General features: G+C 36.9%; 1 protein-coding gene across 1 annotated transcript in view; it reads left to right on the top strand.

Annotated features, from left to right (window-relative positions):
- Nucleotides 1–4,198: 4,198 nt before the first annotated feature.
- tprg1l (tumor protein p63 regulated 1-like) overlaps nt 4,199–19,307 on the top strand; it is a 20,284-nt gene continuing 5,175 nt past the window's right edge. The window contains exons 1-5 of the mRNA XM_062052234.1: nt 4,199–4,568; nt 4,649–4,740; nt 15,810–15,860; nt 15,937–16,062; nt 17,560–17,713. Coding sequence (XP_061908218.1) covers nt 4,350–4,568; nt 4,649–4,740; nt 15,810–15,860; nt 15,937–16,062; nt 17,560–17,713 — 642 coding nt within the window. The 5' untranslated portion in view covers nt 4,199–4,349. The remainder of the gene's footprint in view (nt 4,569–4,648; nt 4,741–15,809; nt 15,861–15,936; nt 16,063–17,559; nt 17,714–19,307) is intronic.

Below are 19,307 nucleotides of genomic sequence, written 5' to 3' on the forward strand. Positions count from 1 at the left end.
AAAAAAAGCAAATGCTGTGATGCGTTTTTTAAAATTAATATGCATATGCTTAAATTGATCAAAATATGTAAATATTAAATGTTTTTATAAATGTGACTGTTACATTACATACAGTATATACTTACGTCATGTATATAAAACCTTAATGGAGGTGTTGATGTTTTTTTAAGGGCTTTATGGGCAGAATAGAGCGGGTCCATTGTAAGCGGAATTTTAATTATTTATATATATTTGTGATGCATTAAAAAAAAAAACATCCATCCATCATCATGTCTCTCATAATGATTATGAACGATCAATCAATCAATCAAAGTTTATTTATATAGCCCTAAATCACGAGTGTCTCAAAGGGCTGCACAAGCCACAACGACATCCTCTGCTCAGATCCCACATCAGGGAAAGAAAAAACTCAACCCAATGGGATACAATGAGAAACCTTGGAGGGGACCGCAGATGTGGGGACCCCCGCCCTGGGCGACCGGTGCAATGGACGTCGAGTAGATCTAGTTAATAGTGTGGGAGTCCAGTTCATAGTGGGGCCAGCAGGGGATCATCTTGAGTGGAGACAAGTCAGCAGTGCAGAGACGTCATCAACTGATGCACAGATGAGTGGTCCACCCTAGGTCCTGACTTTGAACAGCTAGCGCATCATCTGTGATAATAATAACCAACCTCTCCACGCAGGAGAGGGGGGCAGAGCGGAAAAGAGACGGCAGATCAACTGGTCTAAAAGGGGGGTCTATTTAAAGGCTGGTGTATACAAATGAGTTTTAAGATGGGACTTGAATGCTTCTATGGGCAGCACGGTTGCAGAGGGGTTAGTGGCGACTTGTCCAGGGTGTACCCTGCCTTCCGCCCGAATGCAGCTGGGATAGGCTCCAGCACCCCCCCGCGACCTCGAAAGGGATAAGCAGTAGAAAATGGATGGATGGATGGATGGATGCTTCTATGGGCAAAATTCCCAAAAATAAGTGCAGTTCCCATTTAAAGACGACGCAACAGGTTGATTGGAATTTGGAAGCTTCGATGTTTAAAATGGGACCCATTACCTCCCTGCTTGGCACTCAGCATCAAGGGTTGGAATTGGGGGTTAAAACACCAAAAATGATTCCCGGGCACAGCCACCGCTGCTGCTCACTGCTCCCCTCACCTCCCAGGGGGTGAGGGTGATGGGTCAAATGCAGAGGATAATCTCACCACACCTAGTGTGTGTGTGACAATCATTGGTACTTTAACTTTATTACTTAGTTATTAAAGCATAAAGCAGCAACGATTTACTTTATTGACAGAAATCAGCCTTTCACCGACAGTTTTTCAGACCCCTTATTCATTTCTTGCCCAATATTGCAGCTATATGTTGAATTTATACATATAAAACAATAACACACGCATATGTTTACTTTGAATAGTATCATTTTATGCAAGTTTGTTTACATAGAATTTAAATGAAAAAAAAAATGGTACAGTAACAGTGTGTGAAAGGCGGCATATAAATAAAAACGATTAAATAGTATGTTATATACTTTGACTATTAGTTTGTATTATATTTCCTAAAAGAAATTGGATTAATTAGTAATACAATGTTATGTTACGTGCATGTGGAACAGTGTTTTCTAGTGTGCCGCGAGATACAGTCTGGTGTGCTGTGGGAGATTATTTCATTCCACCTATTTGGGTTAAAAATATTTTTTGCAAACCAGTAATTATAGTCTGCAAATGATGTGTTGTTGTTGAGTGTCGGTGTTGTCTCGAGCTCGGCAGAGTAACCATGTAATACTCTTCCATATCAGTAGGTGGCAGCTGGTGCTAATTGCTTTGTAGATGTCGGAAACAGCGGGAGGCAGCGTGCAGGTAAAAAGGTGTCTATTGCTTAAACCAAAAATAAACAAAAGGTGAGTGCCCCTAAAAAAAGGCATTGAAGCTTAGGGAAGGCTATGCAGAACGAAACTAAAACTGAACTGGCTACAAAGTAAACAAAAACAGAATGCTGGACGACAGCAAAGACTTACTGTGGAGCAAAGACGGCGTCCACAATGTACAACCGAACATGACATGACAATAAACAATGTCCCCACAAAGAAGGATTAAAACAACCAAAATATTCTTGATTGCTAAAACAAAGTAGATGCGGGAAATGTCGCTCAAAGGAAGACATGAAACTGCTACAGGAAAATACCGAAAAAAGAGAAAAAGCCACCAAAATAGGAGCACTAGACAAGAACTAAAACACTACACACAGGAAAACAGCAAAAAAGTCAAAATAAGTCATGATGTGATGTGACAGGTGGTGACAGTACACCTACTTTGAGACAAGAGCTATATTGATGCATGCAAACTTTATGGTTTAAAGTCATATCCAACAATTGCGACAACGACTTTTTACTAGGGATGTCCGATAATGGCTTTTTGCCAATATTCCGATATTGTCCAACTCTTTAATTAGCAATACCGATATCAACCGATACCGATATCAACCAATACCGATATATACAGTCGTGGAATTAACACATTATTATGCCTAATTTGGACAACCAGGTATGGTGAAGATAAGGTCCTTTTTTAAAAAACTAATAAAATAAGATAAATAAATTAAAAACATTTTCTTGAATAAAAAAAGAAAGTAAAACATTATGAAAACAGTTACATTGAAACTAGTAATTAATGAAAATGAGTAAAATTAACTGTTAAAGGTTAGTACTATTAGTGGACCAGCAGCACGCACAATCATGTGTGCTTACGGACTGTATCCCTTACAGACTGTATTGATATATATTGATACATAATGTAGGAACCAGAATATTAATAACAGAAAGAAACAACCCTTTTGTGTGAATGAGTGTGAATGGGGGAGGGAGGTTTTTTGGGTTGGTGCACTAATTGTAAGTGTATCTTGTGTTTTTTATGTTGATTTAATAAAAAATAAAAAATAAACAAAAAATAAAAAAACGGTACCGATAATAAAAAAAAACGATACCGATCATTTCCGTTATTACATTTTAAAGCATTTATCGGCCGATAATATCGGCATCTCTACTTTTTACTGTCAACTGAGTTTCGTTTTTTAATGATTTCTGCTGGTGGTGTGCCTCCGGATTTTTTTTACGCAAAAAATGTGCCTTGGCTCCAAAAAGGTTGAAAAACACTGCTCTAGACCAGTGTTTTTCAACCACTGTGCCGCGGCACACTAGTCCGTGAGATATAGTCTGGTGTGCCGTGGGAAATTATGCGACTTCACCTAATTGGTCCAAAAAATCCATCCATTTTCTACCGCTTGTCCCTTTTTGGGGTAGCGGGGGGTGCTGGAGCCTGCATTCGGGCGGAAGGCGGGGTACACCTTGGACAAGTCGCCACCTCATCGCAGGGCCAAATATTTTTTGCAAATCAATAATTATAATAATGTGCCGTTGTCTAGTGCAGTGTTTTTCAACCTTTTTTGGCATGTAAAAAGGTATCCATCCATCCATTATCTACCACTTGTCCCTTTTGGGTGTCTAATGCTTAAACCAAAAATGAACAAAAGGCAAGTCCCGCTAGGAAAAGGCACTGAAGCATGGCTATGCAAAACAAAAGTAAAACTGAACTGGCTACAAAGTAAACAAAAACAGAATGCTGGACGACAGCAAAAACTTACAGCGTGTGGAGCAGGGAGACGGCGTCCACAAAGTACATCCGTACATGACATGACAATCAACAATGTCCCCACAAAGAAGGATAGCGTACGCACAACTTAAATAGTCTTGATTGCGAAAACAAAGCAGGTGTGGGGAATAGCGGTCAAGGAAGACATGAAACTGCTACAGGAAAATACCAAAAAAAGAGAAAAAGCCACCAAAATAGGAGCGCAAGACAAGAACTAAAACACTACACACAGGAAAACGGCAAACAAGTACAAATAAGTCAGGGTGTGATGTGACAGGTGGTGACAGTACACCTAATTTGAGACAAGAGCTATATTGATGCATGCTTGGTTATGGTTTAACTTTAAAGTCATATCCAACAATTGTGACAACTACTTTTTATTGTCAATATCGGCTGCTGAGTTTCAGTTTTTAATGATGTCTGCTGGTTGTGTGCCTCCGCATTTTGTCAATGGAAAAAATGTGCCTTGGCTCAAAAAAGGTTGAAAAACACTGGTTTAGAGGAAGATGCTGTAATGTACGCGCATGCGCGGTACCGCCAGTGACGCTCTTGCTCCACTGTCTCTTTAAGAGGGCGCTGGAAGGCGGAAGTCAAGCAAAGCGCTTCCACTACCAAAACAATTAATTGGTGCGCAATGGGCGACTGTGCTGGCGGGGAGTAACATTTCCTCCTGTCGTCCTTTTAGAGTAACTCCCCTTTAGAAACACACAATGCTTCAACTGAACGACACGGTGGAGCCGGAGAGTCCGGGGGCTGCGGTCCTCCACCCGGCCGAGGTCGAGGAAGGGGTGGAGGTCGCCTTCACGCCGCTGGAAGCCGGGCGGAGTCTGGGCCAGGGAGCCTGCTGCGGGCCCTTGCAGACGCTGACGCCTTTTCACGTACACAACCCCACCATGCAGGCCAAAGTCAAGGACTATTTTGTGTTCAGGGTGAGATGTTGCGTGGCAATGTTTGTCGCAAGAGTGCGTGGCGATGCTGTCTGACGTGTGTGGTCCATGTCCATCCCCAGCCAGGTACCATCGAGCAGGCGGTCAGCGACATCCGGTCTGTGGCCCTTCCCTCTGAGGATGGAGAGGTGCTCAGTGTGTGGCTCCTGGCTCAGTAAGTCTGCTTGTTTTTGTTTTTTTTCCATTTGCTTACACACAATTTCACTAACTGTGTTGTCTTATTTCAAAATGATTTACACACTTTTCCAAACACCACATTCCATTTTCTTAATCCCTAGATTACTTGCAAAATGACACATCATCAAAATAAAGCAAGCATTTGTAAAAATGCAGTTTTATTGTCATCTCTCTCACACAGACTTCAAATGATAAGACTATTGGAGTGAGTTACCCAGAACAGTGATAAATACAAAACACATTTGTAAAAAACCCTATTTTACTTTGTGAAATTTTCAAACATTTTCACATTTGGGGCATTTTGCCCGACCTTATGTGATGAATGATTACTGTAACTTGACAAAATATATTGGCAAATCCACAGTAATCGTCATTGTTTACTTTGAAGTAGGCCTATATGTAAGGACCTAAAGAGAAAGTAAAAATATCCTGTAATCTTTTCAAGAACTGCTCAACAATGATGCTGGAAACTGCAAATATTCACAGTTTTTATTTCCATTTGCTTACACACAATTTTACTAACTGTGTTGTCTTTTTTTAAAATGATTTACACACTTTTCCAAACACGACATTAAATTTTCTTAATCCCTAGATTATTTGCAAAATGACACACATATGCCCATTCATCAAAATAAAGCAAGCATTTGTAAAAATGCAGTTTTATTGTCATCTCACTCGAACAGACTTCAAATGATAAGACACTATTGGAGTGAGTTACCCACAACAGTGATGAATACAAAACACATTTGTAAAAAACCCTATTTTACTTTGTGAAATTTTCAAACATTTTCACGTTTGGGGCATTTTGCCCGACCTGATGTGATAAATGATTACTGTAACTTGACAAAATATATTGGCAAATCCACAGTAATCGTCATCGTTTACTTTGAAGTAGGCCTATATGTAAGGACCTAAAGAGAAGGTAAAAATATCCTGTAATCTTTTCAAGAACTGCTCAACAATGATGCTGCAAACTGCAAATATTCAGTTTTTATTTCCATTTGCTTACACACAATTTTACTAACTGTGTTGTCTTTTTTTAAAATGATTTACACACTTTTCCAAACACGACATTCAATTTTCTTAATCCCTAGATTATTTGCAAAATGACACACATATGCCCATTCATCAAAATAAAGCAAGCATTTGTAAAAATGCAGTTTTATTGTCATCTCACTCGAACAGACTTCAAATGATAAGACACTATTGGAGTGAGTTACCCACAACAGTGATGAATACAAAACACATTTGTAAAAACCCCTATTTTACTTCGTGAAATTTTCAAACATTTTCACGTTTGGGGCATTTTGCCCGACCTTATGTGATGAATGATTACTGTAGCTTGACAAAATATATTGGCAAATCCACAGTAATCGTCATCGTTTACTTTGAAGTAGGCCTATATGTAAGGACCTAAAGAGAAAGTAAAAATATCCTGTAATCTTTTCAAGAACTGCTCAACAATGATGCTGCAAACTGCAAATATTCACAGTTTTTATTTCCATTTGCTTACACACAATTTTACTAGCTATGTTGGGGCGGCGTGGCGTAGTGGGTAGAGCAACCGTACCAGATACCTGAGGGTTGCAGGTTCGCTCCCCGCCTCTTATCATCTAAAAACCGCTGCCGTTGTGTCCTTGGGCAGGACACTTCACCCTTTGCCCCCGGTGCTGCTCACACCGGTATGATGAATGATAGGTGGTGGTCGGAGGGGCCGTAGGCGCAAATTGCAGCCACGCTTCCGTCAGTCTACCCCAGGGCAGCTGTGGCTACGAAAGTAGCTTACCACCACCAGGTGTGAATGATTGATGGGTTCAGAAAAACATGTAAAGCGACTTTGGGTACTTAGAAAAGCGCTATATAAATCCCAGGTATTATTATTATGTTGTTTTTTTTCTCAAAATGATTTACACACTTTTCCAAACACCACATTCAATTTTCTTAATTCCTAGATTATTTGCAAAATGACACACTTTGGTCAAAACATATGCCAATTCATCTAAATAAAGCAAGCGTTTGTAAAAATGCAGTTTTATTGTCATCTCACTCACACAAACTTCAAATGATAAGACACTACTGGAGTGAGTTACCCACAACAGTGATAAATACAAAACACATTTGTAAAAACCCCTATTTTACTATAAGAAATCACATGTTTGGGGCATTTTGCCCGACCTTATGTGATGAATGATTACTGTAACTTGACAAAATATATTGGCAAATCCACGTACAGTAATCGCCATTGTTTACTTTGAAGTAGGCCTATATGTAAGGACCTAAAGAGAAAGTAAAAATATCCTGTAATCTTTTCAAGAACTGCTCAACAATGATGCTGCAAACTGCAAATATTCACAGTTTTTATTTCCATTTGCTTACACACAATTTTACTAACTGTGTTGTCTTTTTTCAAAATGATTTACACACTTTTCCAAACACGACATTAAATTTTCTTAATCCCTAGATTATTTGCAAAATGACACACATATGCCCATTCATCAAAATAAAGCAAGCATTTGTAAAAATGCAGTTTTATTGTCATCTCACTCGAACAGACTTCAAATGATAAGACACTATTGGAGTGAGTTACCCAGAACAGTGATAAATACAAAACACATTTGTAAAAAACCCTATTTTACTTTGTGAAATTTTCAAACATTTTCACGTTTGGGGCATTTTGCCCGACCTTATGTGATGAATGATTACTGTAACTTGACAAAATATATTGGCAAATCCACAGTAATCGTCATTGTTTACTTTGAAGTAGGCCTATATGTAAGGACCTAAAGAGAAAGTAAAAATATCCTGTAATCTTTTCAAGAACTGCTCAACAATGATGCTGCAAACTGCAAATATTCACAGTTTTTATTTCCATTTGCTTACACACAATTTTACTAACTGTGTTGTCTTTTTTCAAAATGATTTACACACTTTTCCAAACACGACATTCAATTTTCTTAATCCCTAGATTATTTGCAAAATGACACACATATGCCCATTCATCAAAATAAAGCAAGCATTTGTAAAAATTTAGTTTTATTGTCATGTCACTCGAACAGACTTCAAATGATAAGACACTATTGGAGTGAGTTACCCACAACAGTGATGAATACAAAACACATTTGTAAAAACCCCTATTTTACTTTGTGAAATTTTCAAACATTTTCACGTTTGGGGCATTTTGCCCGACCTTATGTGATGAATGATTACTGTAACTTGACAAAATATATTGGCAAATCCACAGTAATTGTCATTGTTTACTTTGAAGTAGGTCTATATGTAAGGACCTAAAGAGAAAGTAAAAATATCCTGTAATCTTTTCAAGAACTGCTCAACAATGATGCTGCAAACTGCAAATATTCACAGTTTTTATTTCCATTTGCTTACACACAATTTTACTAGCTATGTTGTCTTTTTTTTCCAAAATGATTTACACACTTTTCCAAACACCACATTCCGTTTTCTTAATCCCTAGATTATTTGCAAAATGACACACTTTGGTCAAAACATATGCCCATTCATCTAAATAAAGCAACCATTTGTAAAAATGCAGTTTTATTGTCATCTCACTCACACAAACTTCAAATGATAAGACACTATTGGAGTGAGTTACCCACAACAGTGATAAATACAAAACACATGTGTAAAAACCCCTATTTTACTATAAGAAATCACATGTTTGGGGCATTTTGCTCGACCCTTTTAGCATATGTGATGAATGATTACTGTAACTTGACAACATATATTGGCAAATCCACAGCAATCGTCATTGTTTACTTTGAAGTGGGCCTATACACTACCGTTCAAAAGTTTGGGGTCACATTGAAATGTCCTTATTTTTAAAGGAAAAGCACTGTACTTTTCAATGAAGATAACTTTAAACTAGTCTTAACTTTAAAGAAATACACTCTATACCAGGGGTCACCAACCTTTTTGAAACCAAGAGCTACTTCTTGGGTACTGATTAATGCGAAGGGCTACCAGTTTGATACACACTTAAATAATTTGCCAGAAATAGCCAATTTGCTCAATTTACCTTTAATTCTGTTATTATTAATAATTAATGATATTTATCTTTGTGGAAACATTGATCATCTTAATGATTTCTCACAATAAATATATATAGAAACAGATAAATATCAATATGCAACACTTTATTTTTATATTTTCTCTAAGTGCACATTTTTCAAATTGAACATTTTCAAATGATCACTTCTAAGACAGTCTTGTGAAATCACAATATCCCATTTTAACTAGCTAGCCACTAACATTTTTTAACAAATCATGAATTACTTTGCACCATGTTTGTACAAATAATAACTCATGTAAAATACAAAAGTAAACTCTCAAATTTTTAAATCATGTCACACTTTGAACTGGACACCAAATCTGTTATCTGTTTCTTTGTCAGTTAGTGGGAAGCCTGGCATTGCATGCTGTTAACTAGTGTGTTGTACTCTGGTGTGTAACTTGACACTGCAACTCTGAGTGAGTCTTGCAGATGTGCATCAGTGAGGCGTGTTCTGTGTTTGTTCTTGATGAAGTTCATGTCAGAAAAGGCTGATTCACAAAGATAAGATTTTTCCTCATTGTTTGCGGAACCTTCTTAATCTTTTGGACATATTTTCACAGCAATCTGGCCTTAAGCTTAATTATGATAAATGTAAAATGTTAAGGATCGGAAATCTAAAGGGAACGTCCTTTCGAATGGAATGCAAAGTGCCTGTTTTGTGGACAGATGGACCAGTTAACATACTTGGTGTTGTTGTCCCAGAAAATCTGGAAGATCTAGGCTCAGTAAATTATGATAATCGACTAAGAAAGCTGGACAAAATTATGCAATTATGGAAAGGGAAATCCCTAACCTTGTATGGTAAAATGTCTATTGCCAACTCGTTAATTATTCCTCAATTTATTTATTTGTTTTTGTCATTACCAGCTCCATCACAAAACTTTTTTAAGATTTATGAGCGGAGGGTCTTCGATTTTGTCTGGAACGGCAAACCAGAAAAGATTAAAAGAAAGGTTTTGTACAAAGAGTATGAATATGGGGGCCTGAAACTTCTCAACCTTGAAGCTATGTGTCTGTCTTTAAAAGCATCAATTGTTCCAAAGATGTATTTAAACATTGAGTGGTACACAAATGTCCTTTTGGACAAAAAACATGTACTGTATCAAAAGAAATTGTATCCTTTTTTACAAGTGATCCCCTTCCATTTTTCTTATGTAGAGAGTCTGCTGGGAAACATGGCGGGGTTCATAAAGGAAACAATCCACTCATAGTGGTGTTTTCAATTTTATGTGCCAGAAAAAAGAGACGATATTTTGCAGCAGATAATATGGATGAACTCTAATATTGTAATAGATGGAAAGCCTTTCTTTTGGAAAAATATGTTTGAAAGAGGAATCATTTTTGTCAATGATATTATCAATGAGAATGGTAAAATGCTGAAGTATGATGAATTTAGAACTATGTATGGTGATGCTTGCTCAAGCTTTTCATTTTATCAACTAACTGGAGTAATTGGGAAAAGATGGAAACAAATAATTAATTATGGAACTACTAAATTATTAGTTTGTAAACCTCTAATAAGAAATTCTAGTTGGCAAAAAGGAACTAAAATAAATATAAAAATATATAATTTTTATTTAATAAAGAAATCTTTGAAGGCTGCCCCATACAACACATATGGAAAATGGGAGGACTTTTTTGACTGCCCGTTGCCATGGGATGCCATATTCAAACTAATCTATAAAACTACTATCGATGTGCAAAATCGTTATTTTCAAATTAAAATTATTTATAACTTCTTGCCCACAGGGAAAATGTTAAAATGATGGAATATGACAGAGTCAGATGATTGCCGATTTTGTTGTCAGGAGTCTGAATCCACCCTGCATTTGTTTTGGTATTGTCATATTGTGTCTTTGTTTTGGGTGGAAGTTGAAAAAATGTGTTTAAGGATTGGTTTGTTTATGAAGCTTAATGTGGTTTCTGTTATTTTAGGAGAGTTCATTGACAATCATGATTTAGTCAATTTAATTATAGTACTCCGTAAAATGTTTATTTTTAAGGCCAAAAACAGATATTCACTTAGTATTACTCTCTTTAAAACATTTATTCAGTATTTTCTAACTTTAGAAAGTTACATGGTTGAAAACGATAATGATGCCAAAAACATTTAAAAAAAGATGAGAAGTCCTCAAAGGCTTATTTTGAAAGTATAATTATGTTTATAGATTATATGATATCTGTTGTTGTGTTCCCTAATTTGAGTGACCTGGACATAATCTGGACTGTACATAAATGCTTATTTTGAAAATGTAATTTTGTTTATAAATTATATGCAATCTGTTGTGTTCCCTAATTGTTTTCTGTGTACATGAATGAAGGTGTGTGTTGCTGAGTCCGACTTGGACATTATCTGGACTGGACCTGGTTTTTAAAACCCTTTAAACACATCTAATTTCATTGACAACCTGGTCTGTTGAAGATAAGGCCCTTTTTTAAAAAATAAAATAAGATAAATAAATAAAAAACATTTTCTTGGATACAAAAGAAAGTAAAACAATATAAAAATAATTACATAAAAAATAGTAATTAATGAAAATGTTAGTGGACCAGCAGCCTATACGATCATGTGTGCTTCAGGGACTGTGTCCCTTGCAGATGTGTTGTCTATGTTGTGGGAACCAGAATATTGGTAGCAGAAAGAAATAACCCCTTTTGTAAGGCTGCAGCTAACGATTATTTTTCTATCGATTAATCTATAGATTATTTTTTTCGATTAATCGGTTAATCTATAGATTATTTTTTCGATTCATCTATAGATTATTTTTCCTTTTGCCGATTATTTTTTTATTCAAAATGAAGATGAAAAAATAAATGTAGGCCAGTTTTTTCAAAAGGCATGGCTTTTATTTAAAAAAAAAAAAGAAGTATGGCCACTCAGTCAACATTGACAACAACATGACAAAATATTCTGTAACAATGTAAACATTTAAAACTTTTAACATTTAACAAAATTAAAAGTATCTTATTTGCTTTTTAATGTGCAAATATAAAAGTAAACATCCAGTGCAAATCGTAATATTCTGCAATAGTATAAGCATTTCAAAAGTAAAAGTATTGCTTATTTTGCTTTAAAATGTGCAAAAATAAAGATAAACATCCAATACAAAAAAGTGCCAATCTAAATATTCTGGAGCACTGTAAACATTAAGTATTGCTTTTAAAATGTGCAAAATAAACATCCAGTCCAACACAGTATACAATAACCAATTCTACTCATTCCAGTGAGTGACTAACAGTTGTAATGAAGAAAGGTTAGCATGTCTACATGCTCTGGTTCTTTTCTTGTTTACAATATTCCCAGCAGCTGAAAATAGGCGCTCAGAAGGGGTCGATGTGGCTGGAACTGAGAGCTAATTACCGGTAGCCTTCACCTCAAGCCAGGACTGCGAGTGAGCTGAGCTCCAGTTTATATTCCTAGAAGGTCAACAGGCTCATAGTAGGGATGTGCGTATCGATCCTGTGGTATCGATATATCGATACTCACACGCTACTCATTTGGCATCACTTTTCTGAAAAAAGTATCGATATAAACCAAAAAACGGCGTGTGGGGGGTGCAAGCATCACTTTCAGATGTTTTTGATGACTTACTTAACTTACTATGTGCTGGGACACCCCTGTACCTGGCAGAGTATAGAGCTGGTCCAGTCACGTGACAGGAGACAGCGAATGAGCGTCGTCAACGTGCAACACACACACAGCCAGCCGACAACGATGCAGCCAGGCATATCCAGTGTTGTCCAATTTTTGACTTAAAACAGGCATTGTTTTTTTTTTTTTTTAGTAATGTTTACTGAATATTTTTGTTTAAATGATTATCCTAAATTCAAATAATTTCCACACAGGGGAATTTACTGTTAGTTGAAAATTGCTTGAGTATTTAAAACAAGATAAGAAAGAGATACAATTTGGAGATTCTTCATCTTTGCATTACAGTTTTATTTTTTCCCAAGAAAATCTTGAATATATGATTGATTGTGATTTTGGTTTTAATCTGTAACATGATTTCTTACATTTCGAAAACATTAGCCTATTTCATATTTCATTAATTGCTAATTATATCACAAACTTTAAAAAATAACTGCAGCTTCTTGCGATTCGGATTTGACAGTTAATTGGAAAGCCCTAATATCTAATTATTATTGTATATAATATTTAATTTATTTTTCATATTTATGTTATTTATTTTAATTTTACTTTTATTATATATTGTCTTGTGATTTGTCTTAAATAATAACAATAGTAATAATATTTTTGACTGACAAAAATTGCCAATAAGAAATTAATGGTATCGGTATCGGTATCGATGAAAAGGCAAGATAAAGTATCGGTATCGTATCGAATCCTAAAAGTGTGGTATCGCCCATCCCTAGCTCATAGTGATGTTACTAGTAGTTGACTGGGAGGTGTTTATTATCATTTGGGGAGAGTCCGCTGCCTGATGCTCACCTGCTAAACACCTATCTGCTCCACGCTGAAGCGCTGACTACATGCGCTCTGAATACGCACTGCTGATTGGCTGGTAACGTTTTGAATACGCACTGCTGATTGGCTGATAACGCTTTGTATAACTCTTTGTGTGTACCAATCAGATGGTTGTGTGGGTGGGACAATGCTGCGTGCTGAGACAGAGGCAGCCGCAGAAGGAGCGAAGCAGCTTGTTAACACTTTAGCAGCTAAAGTTAGCTTTAGCTTAGAAACTCGTTCGGTACACCCCCGTACCGAACCGAAAACCCCGTACCGAAACGGTTCAATACAAAACACGTACCGTTACACCCCTAGCAGATACAAATGACACATTCATGTTTTTGTGTAATGATGACAACGTATACTCGCGCGGACGATTGACTAGTTGATGGTTTTCTTTTCAAATGTTCGTTCATAGCCGTTGTGCTGCTATGATAGGCCATTTCCGCTCGACACAGTGTGCATACAACAACATTATTAGGCCGTGTATTGAAATACTCTCACACTTTTGACCACTTTTGGCGTGATTTTTTCCCCCTCGCTCGCACAGTCTGCTTTGCGCTCCGCCATGACGGTAGTGTGACGTAAATATGCGACGCGTCGACGCACAAAAACGGCGTCGACGTATTTACGTAACCGATGACGTCGACTACGTCGACGCGTCGTTTCAGCCTTACCCTTTTGTGTGAGTGGGTGTGGATGAGTGTGCATGGAGGGAGGTTGTTTGGGTTGATGCACTGATTGAAAGTGTATCTTGTGTTTTTTCTATGTAGATTTAATTTTTTTTTTTTTAAATAAAAAATAAATAAAAAATTTTAAATTTTTTTTTTTTTAGAACAGGCCCGCGGGCGACTCATCTGGTCCTTACGGGCGACCTGGTGCCCGCGGGCACCGCGTTGGTGACCCCTGCTCTATACATTGCTAATGTGGTAAATGACTTTGCTAGCTGCCAATGTCTGGTTTTTGGTGCAATATCTACATAGGTGTATAGAGGCCCATTTCCAGCAACTATCACTCCAGTGTTCTAATGGTACAATTTGTTTGCTCATTGGCTCAGAAGGCTAATTGATGATTAGAAAACCCTTGTGCAATCATGTTCACACATCTGAAAACAGTTTAGCTCGTTACAGAAGCTACAAAACTGACCTTCCTTTGAGCAGATTGAGTTTCTGGAGCATCACATTTATGGGGTCAATTAAACGCTCAAAATGGCCAGAAAAAGAGAACTTTCATCTGAAACTCGACAGTCTATTCTTGTTCTTAGAAATGAAGGCTATTCCACAAAATTGTTTGGGTGACCCCAAACTTTTGAACGGTAGTGTATGTAAGGACCTAAAGAGAAAGTAAAAATATCCTGTAATCTTTTCAAGAACTGCTCAACAATGATGCTGCAAACTGTATATTATACTATTATATATTCACAGTTTTTATTTCCATTTGCTTACACACAATTTTACTAGCTATGTTGTCTTTTTTCAAAATGATTTACACACTTTTCCAAACACCACATTCCATTTTCTTAATCCTTAGATTATTTGCAAAATGACACACATATGCCCATTCATCTAAATAAAGCAAGCATTTGTTCAAATGCAGTTTTATTGTCATCTCACTCACACATACTTCAAATGATAAGACACTATTGGAGTGAGTTAATGAGCATATAGTAATGCAGTATGAACAAGAATGTTTTAATGTAGACACATAGAATCATCATACTGCTGTGATTACATGCATCAAGTGTTAATTCAAGGCTAAGGCAAAATATCGAGATATATATCGTGTATCGTGACATGGCCTAAAAATATCGAGATATTAATAAAAGGCCATATCGCCCAGCCCTACTTTGGAGATGATGCTACATATGTACAAAATAAACCGCATGATGTTAGTACATCAGTCGAGGAAAATGATCAAATTACATAAATAACATCCTGTAATTTGATTTTGATGTCATTTTTTTATCTAGATAGATTGAAAATTAGCACCAATGAGTTGACTGATAAACATTATCACATAATTTATTCAGAAAATATAAATAACGACAAATTAAGTATGAATACTATTAACCGCAACAGGTAATTGTAACAATAAAAATAAAAACAGCATTATGATTTGTACAATTTCAGAATGTGCTTGTTCTATTTTCAAACAAAGAAAACAATCCGAAGTTGTCTTTATTTTTTTAAGTCATCATGCCGTGATTTTACAAGTCCATTTGGGAGTAGATTTTTCTCCATGTGGCCCCCGATCTAAAATGAGTTTGACACCCCTGCTGTATGCCAAGTGCTTACTCTTGTTCAATATTCCATAAGCTACTTGCACTCATGATGAAATGGTTATGAGTGTTTCCTTTTTTTTGACATAGTTTTAAAAAAGAATGGCATCTTGCTTCAATAGCACTGCTGTACTACCCTTGCGCAAGGCATTGTACATTCTCAGAGTCATCTTTGTGTATGAGTGTGTTGTTTTTGTTAGCAGCAGCCTAACCCACCCGTCGTGTTTGCAGAATAGACCACTGGAATAACGAGAAGGAGAGACTAGTCCTGATCACAGACCGGTAAGTCTGCTGCTGTACGCCTGACGTCACGTCTACGAGCAGTGAGCACTCCCTAACGTTCAGTTTGGATTTACAGGTCCTTGCTGGTGTGCAAGTATGACTTTATCAACCTGCTGTGTCAGCAGGTGGTCAGAATCTCGCTCAATGCCGTCGACACCATCTCGGTGGGAGAGTTTGAGTTCCCGCCTAAATCCCTGAACAAGTACGCAGACTACCTTTTTAATATGGCTTTTGTATGTCCTTCAGTTTTTGGCATAATGTATATTTATTTGTCAAAAGGTTGCTGGAGCTGTAAATCACGCCGTCACTACTGGGCAGTACACGTCTCACATGACATACTGTAGGCCAGCTTAAGCTGCTAGAAGAGCGATATGGCCTAAAATCTGTATTGCAATATACAAAACCCAAAACCAAATGTCTTATCATTTATATCGCACAATCTAAACATTGTTATTGTGACATCTATTAGCAGTGGTGGGTAGAGTAGCCAGAAATTGTACTCAAGTAAGAGTACTGTTACTTTAGAGATTTATTACTCAAGTAAAAGTAAGGAGTAGTCACCCAAATATTTACTTGAGTAAAAGTAAAAAGTATGTTGTGAAAAAACTACTCAAGTACTGAATAACTAATGAGTAACCTGTTCGTTTAATGATGACGGCAACAAATAATGCACAAAAACATAAAAATAGCAATGAGCAAATCCAGAGCCAGGAATATCTCTTAAGCAACTAAAACAATAATATATATTAAATAATAATACATTAACATAAAAAAAATTAAGGCAAATTGAGCCACCATAACTTAACAGCACCATAGGCTCAGTAAACAGAGATTATAAAGGAAAATAACAAGTTAGCCTTTACGCAAACCATATACTGATAGGTGTGGGCTGCATCTGGGAACACACTGTGTGTGTGTGTGTGTGCAACTGTGCGTGTGTGTGTGTGTCTTTGTCTGTCTCTCTATGAGGCTGCAGTGCGTTAATAAATGTCCCCACACGATGTACATTTGACAGTGATTGATAGCAGGGAAGCTAACATCAGCCTACGGTGACAGCCAAAATATCTACTAACGTTACTTACCACGATGTGCTTCCTCAAATTTGACGTTGAGTTCATGTAAGCTTAAGCTTGTTGCCGCTGAAACTTTATGTGCAGTTAATCACGTGACCGCATGGCTCTGTTTGATTGATGAAACGGAGTCAAACGTCACCAGTGACTGTATTTGATTGGTGAAACGCAGGCATGCGATAGATCCTACTTTGAAGGTCTGTCTGACAAACCAAAACAAACAAAGCGTGCATTAACAGATCGATAAAAATCAGGAGCAAGTAGCGAGCTGAATGTAGATAAATGGAGCGGAGTGAAAGTAGCGTTTCTTCTCTATAAATATACTCAAGTAAAAGTATGTTGCATTAAAACTACTCTTAGAAGTACAATTTATCCCAAAAGTTACTCAAGTAGATGTAACGTAGTAAATGTAGCACGTTACTACCCACCTCTGTCTATTAGTCAAATGAAAAAGAAACAAATAACTGGTGGACTATAATAAAAAAGGGTATGTGTTTCAGCTACATCTCTCCAGATCACTTGTGTATGACAAAAAGAAAAAAAATACATTTTAATACAGGTATTTTGTGATACCAAATAGGGAAACAAAAGCACTATTTTCAGTGTACTTGCATGACGTATTGTTGCAGGAGAGAGGGTGCGGGCATTCGAGTCCAATGGGACAAGCGTCCTCGGGCCTCTTTCATAAACCGCTGGAACCCGTGGTCCACAGATATGCCGTACGCCACCTTCACAGAGCACACCATGGCCCACGCTGACGAGAAGGTGGCCTCACTTTGCCAGGTACTCACATTTATTCTTAAAACTAAGGGTGTCTTGACACAACTGTTTCACTTCCGATATATCGGATGCCTGAGTATTGGTCGATATCAATATTAGTTCGATACGATATCAGCAGAAATCATACATACTTTTATCATTGTAAATTGGGAAATGTTTGAGGAAATGAAATTAGTCAAACAGAGAACAATAGGAGCTATGACCTATGTATTATTAACAGTCTGCAATGGACATACTCTGTCTTTAAGTTGAAGTGATATATTTTTTTGGGTGAAGACATCTACCGTATTTTTCGGACTATTTTTTTTTTAATTTTAATTTTTATTTTTTTGTCCTGCCCAGCTTCTCAGGCAAATCATATAGTAGATGTAGATGCCCATATCAGCTGTTCAGATTTACTTTACAAAAGAGAAGTGTAGGATACTTCTCTTGTTGCCTTATTTGTATTTTGACTTTATTAAATGTATTTATATTATCATTTGGTGCAGCCGGGCCGGAGCAGGAGGGGATAGAAAGAGAAAAAAAGGAAGACAGAGGGGGGAATTGTGGGGACAAGAGGGGGATTAGACAGCGAGACAAAAACAACAACAGCAAACACGACAACAACAACAACAGAGCAACAACAGCAAATACGACATGTACAAATATGATGGTAAAAGTAATAGCAAATAAGCAGTTAGCGAAAATGAAAAATAATACAGAAATGACAATGAGCATTATTACACTAAAAATGGAGCAATATGAATACCAATAGAAATAGTGCTATTGATAATAAACAATACCAATACTTTTCCTTTATTATCAACAATACAATTGTTTAAATGCAACAATACATATACGTAATGATAACTTGAGATACGAAAGAATGCAGAAAAATGGAGGGGAAGAAAGAGAAGCAACCTACATTAACCTTGTAGATTGTTATAGAGACAATAGGTTAAGCTTTGTCAGTGTGCCATGTGTTATACCCAGTTTACACTAGGGCAACAACGTTAATATATGTTTGATGAAACGTAATTATGTGCATGAGTGTATGTGTGCATATGTACTTGTTTCCATACACTTGTAAAGAACATAATGTCATGGCTGTCTTGAGTTTCCAATAATTTCTACAACCCTTATTTTTTTGTGATAGAGTGATTGGAGCACATATTTGTTTGTCACAAAAAACATTCATGAAGTTTGGTTCTTTTATGAATTTATTATGGGTCTATTGAAAATGTGACCAAATCAGCTGGGTCAAAAGTATACATACAGCAATGTTAATATTTGGTTACATGTCCCTTGGCAAGTTTCACTGCAATAAGGCGCTTTTGGTAGCCATCCACAAGCTTCTGGTTGAATTTTTGACCACTCCTCTTGACAAAATTGGTGCAGTTCAGCTAAATTTGTTGGTTTTCTGACATGGACTTGTTTCTTCAGCATTGTCCACACGTTTAAGTCAGGACTTTGGGAAGGCCATTCTAAAACCTTAATTCTAACCTGATTTAGCCATTCCTTTACCACTTTTGACGTGTGTTTGGGGTCATTGTCCTGTTGGAACACTTAACTGTGCCCAAGACCCAACCTCCGGGCTGATGATTTTAGGTTGTCCTGA

The sequence above is a fragment of the Entelurus aequoreus genome, linkage group LG07 (assembly GCF_033978785.1).
Source record: "Entelurus aequoreus isolate RoL-2023_Sb linkage group LG07, RoL_Eaeq_v1.1, whole genome shotgun sequence".
NCBI lineage: Eukaryota > Metazoa > Chordata > Actinopteri > Syngnathiformes > Syngnathidae > Entelurus > Entelurus aequoreus.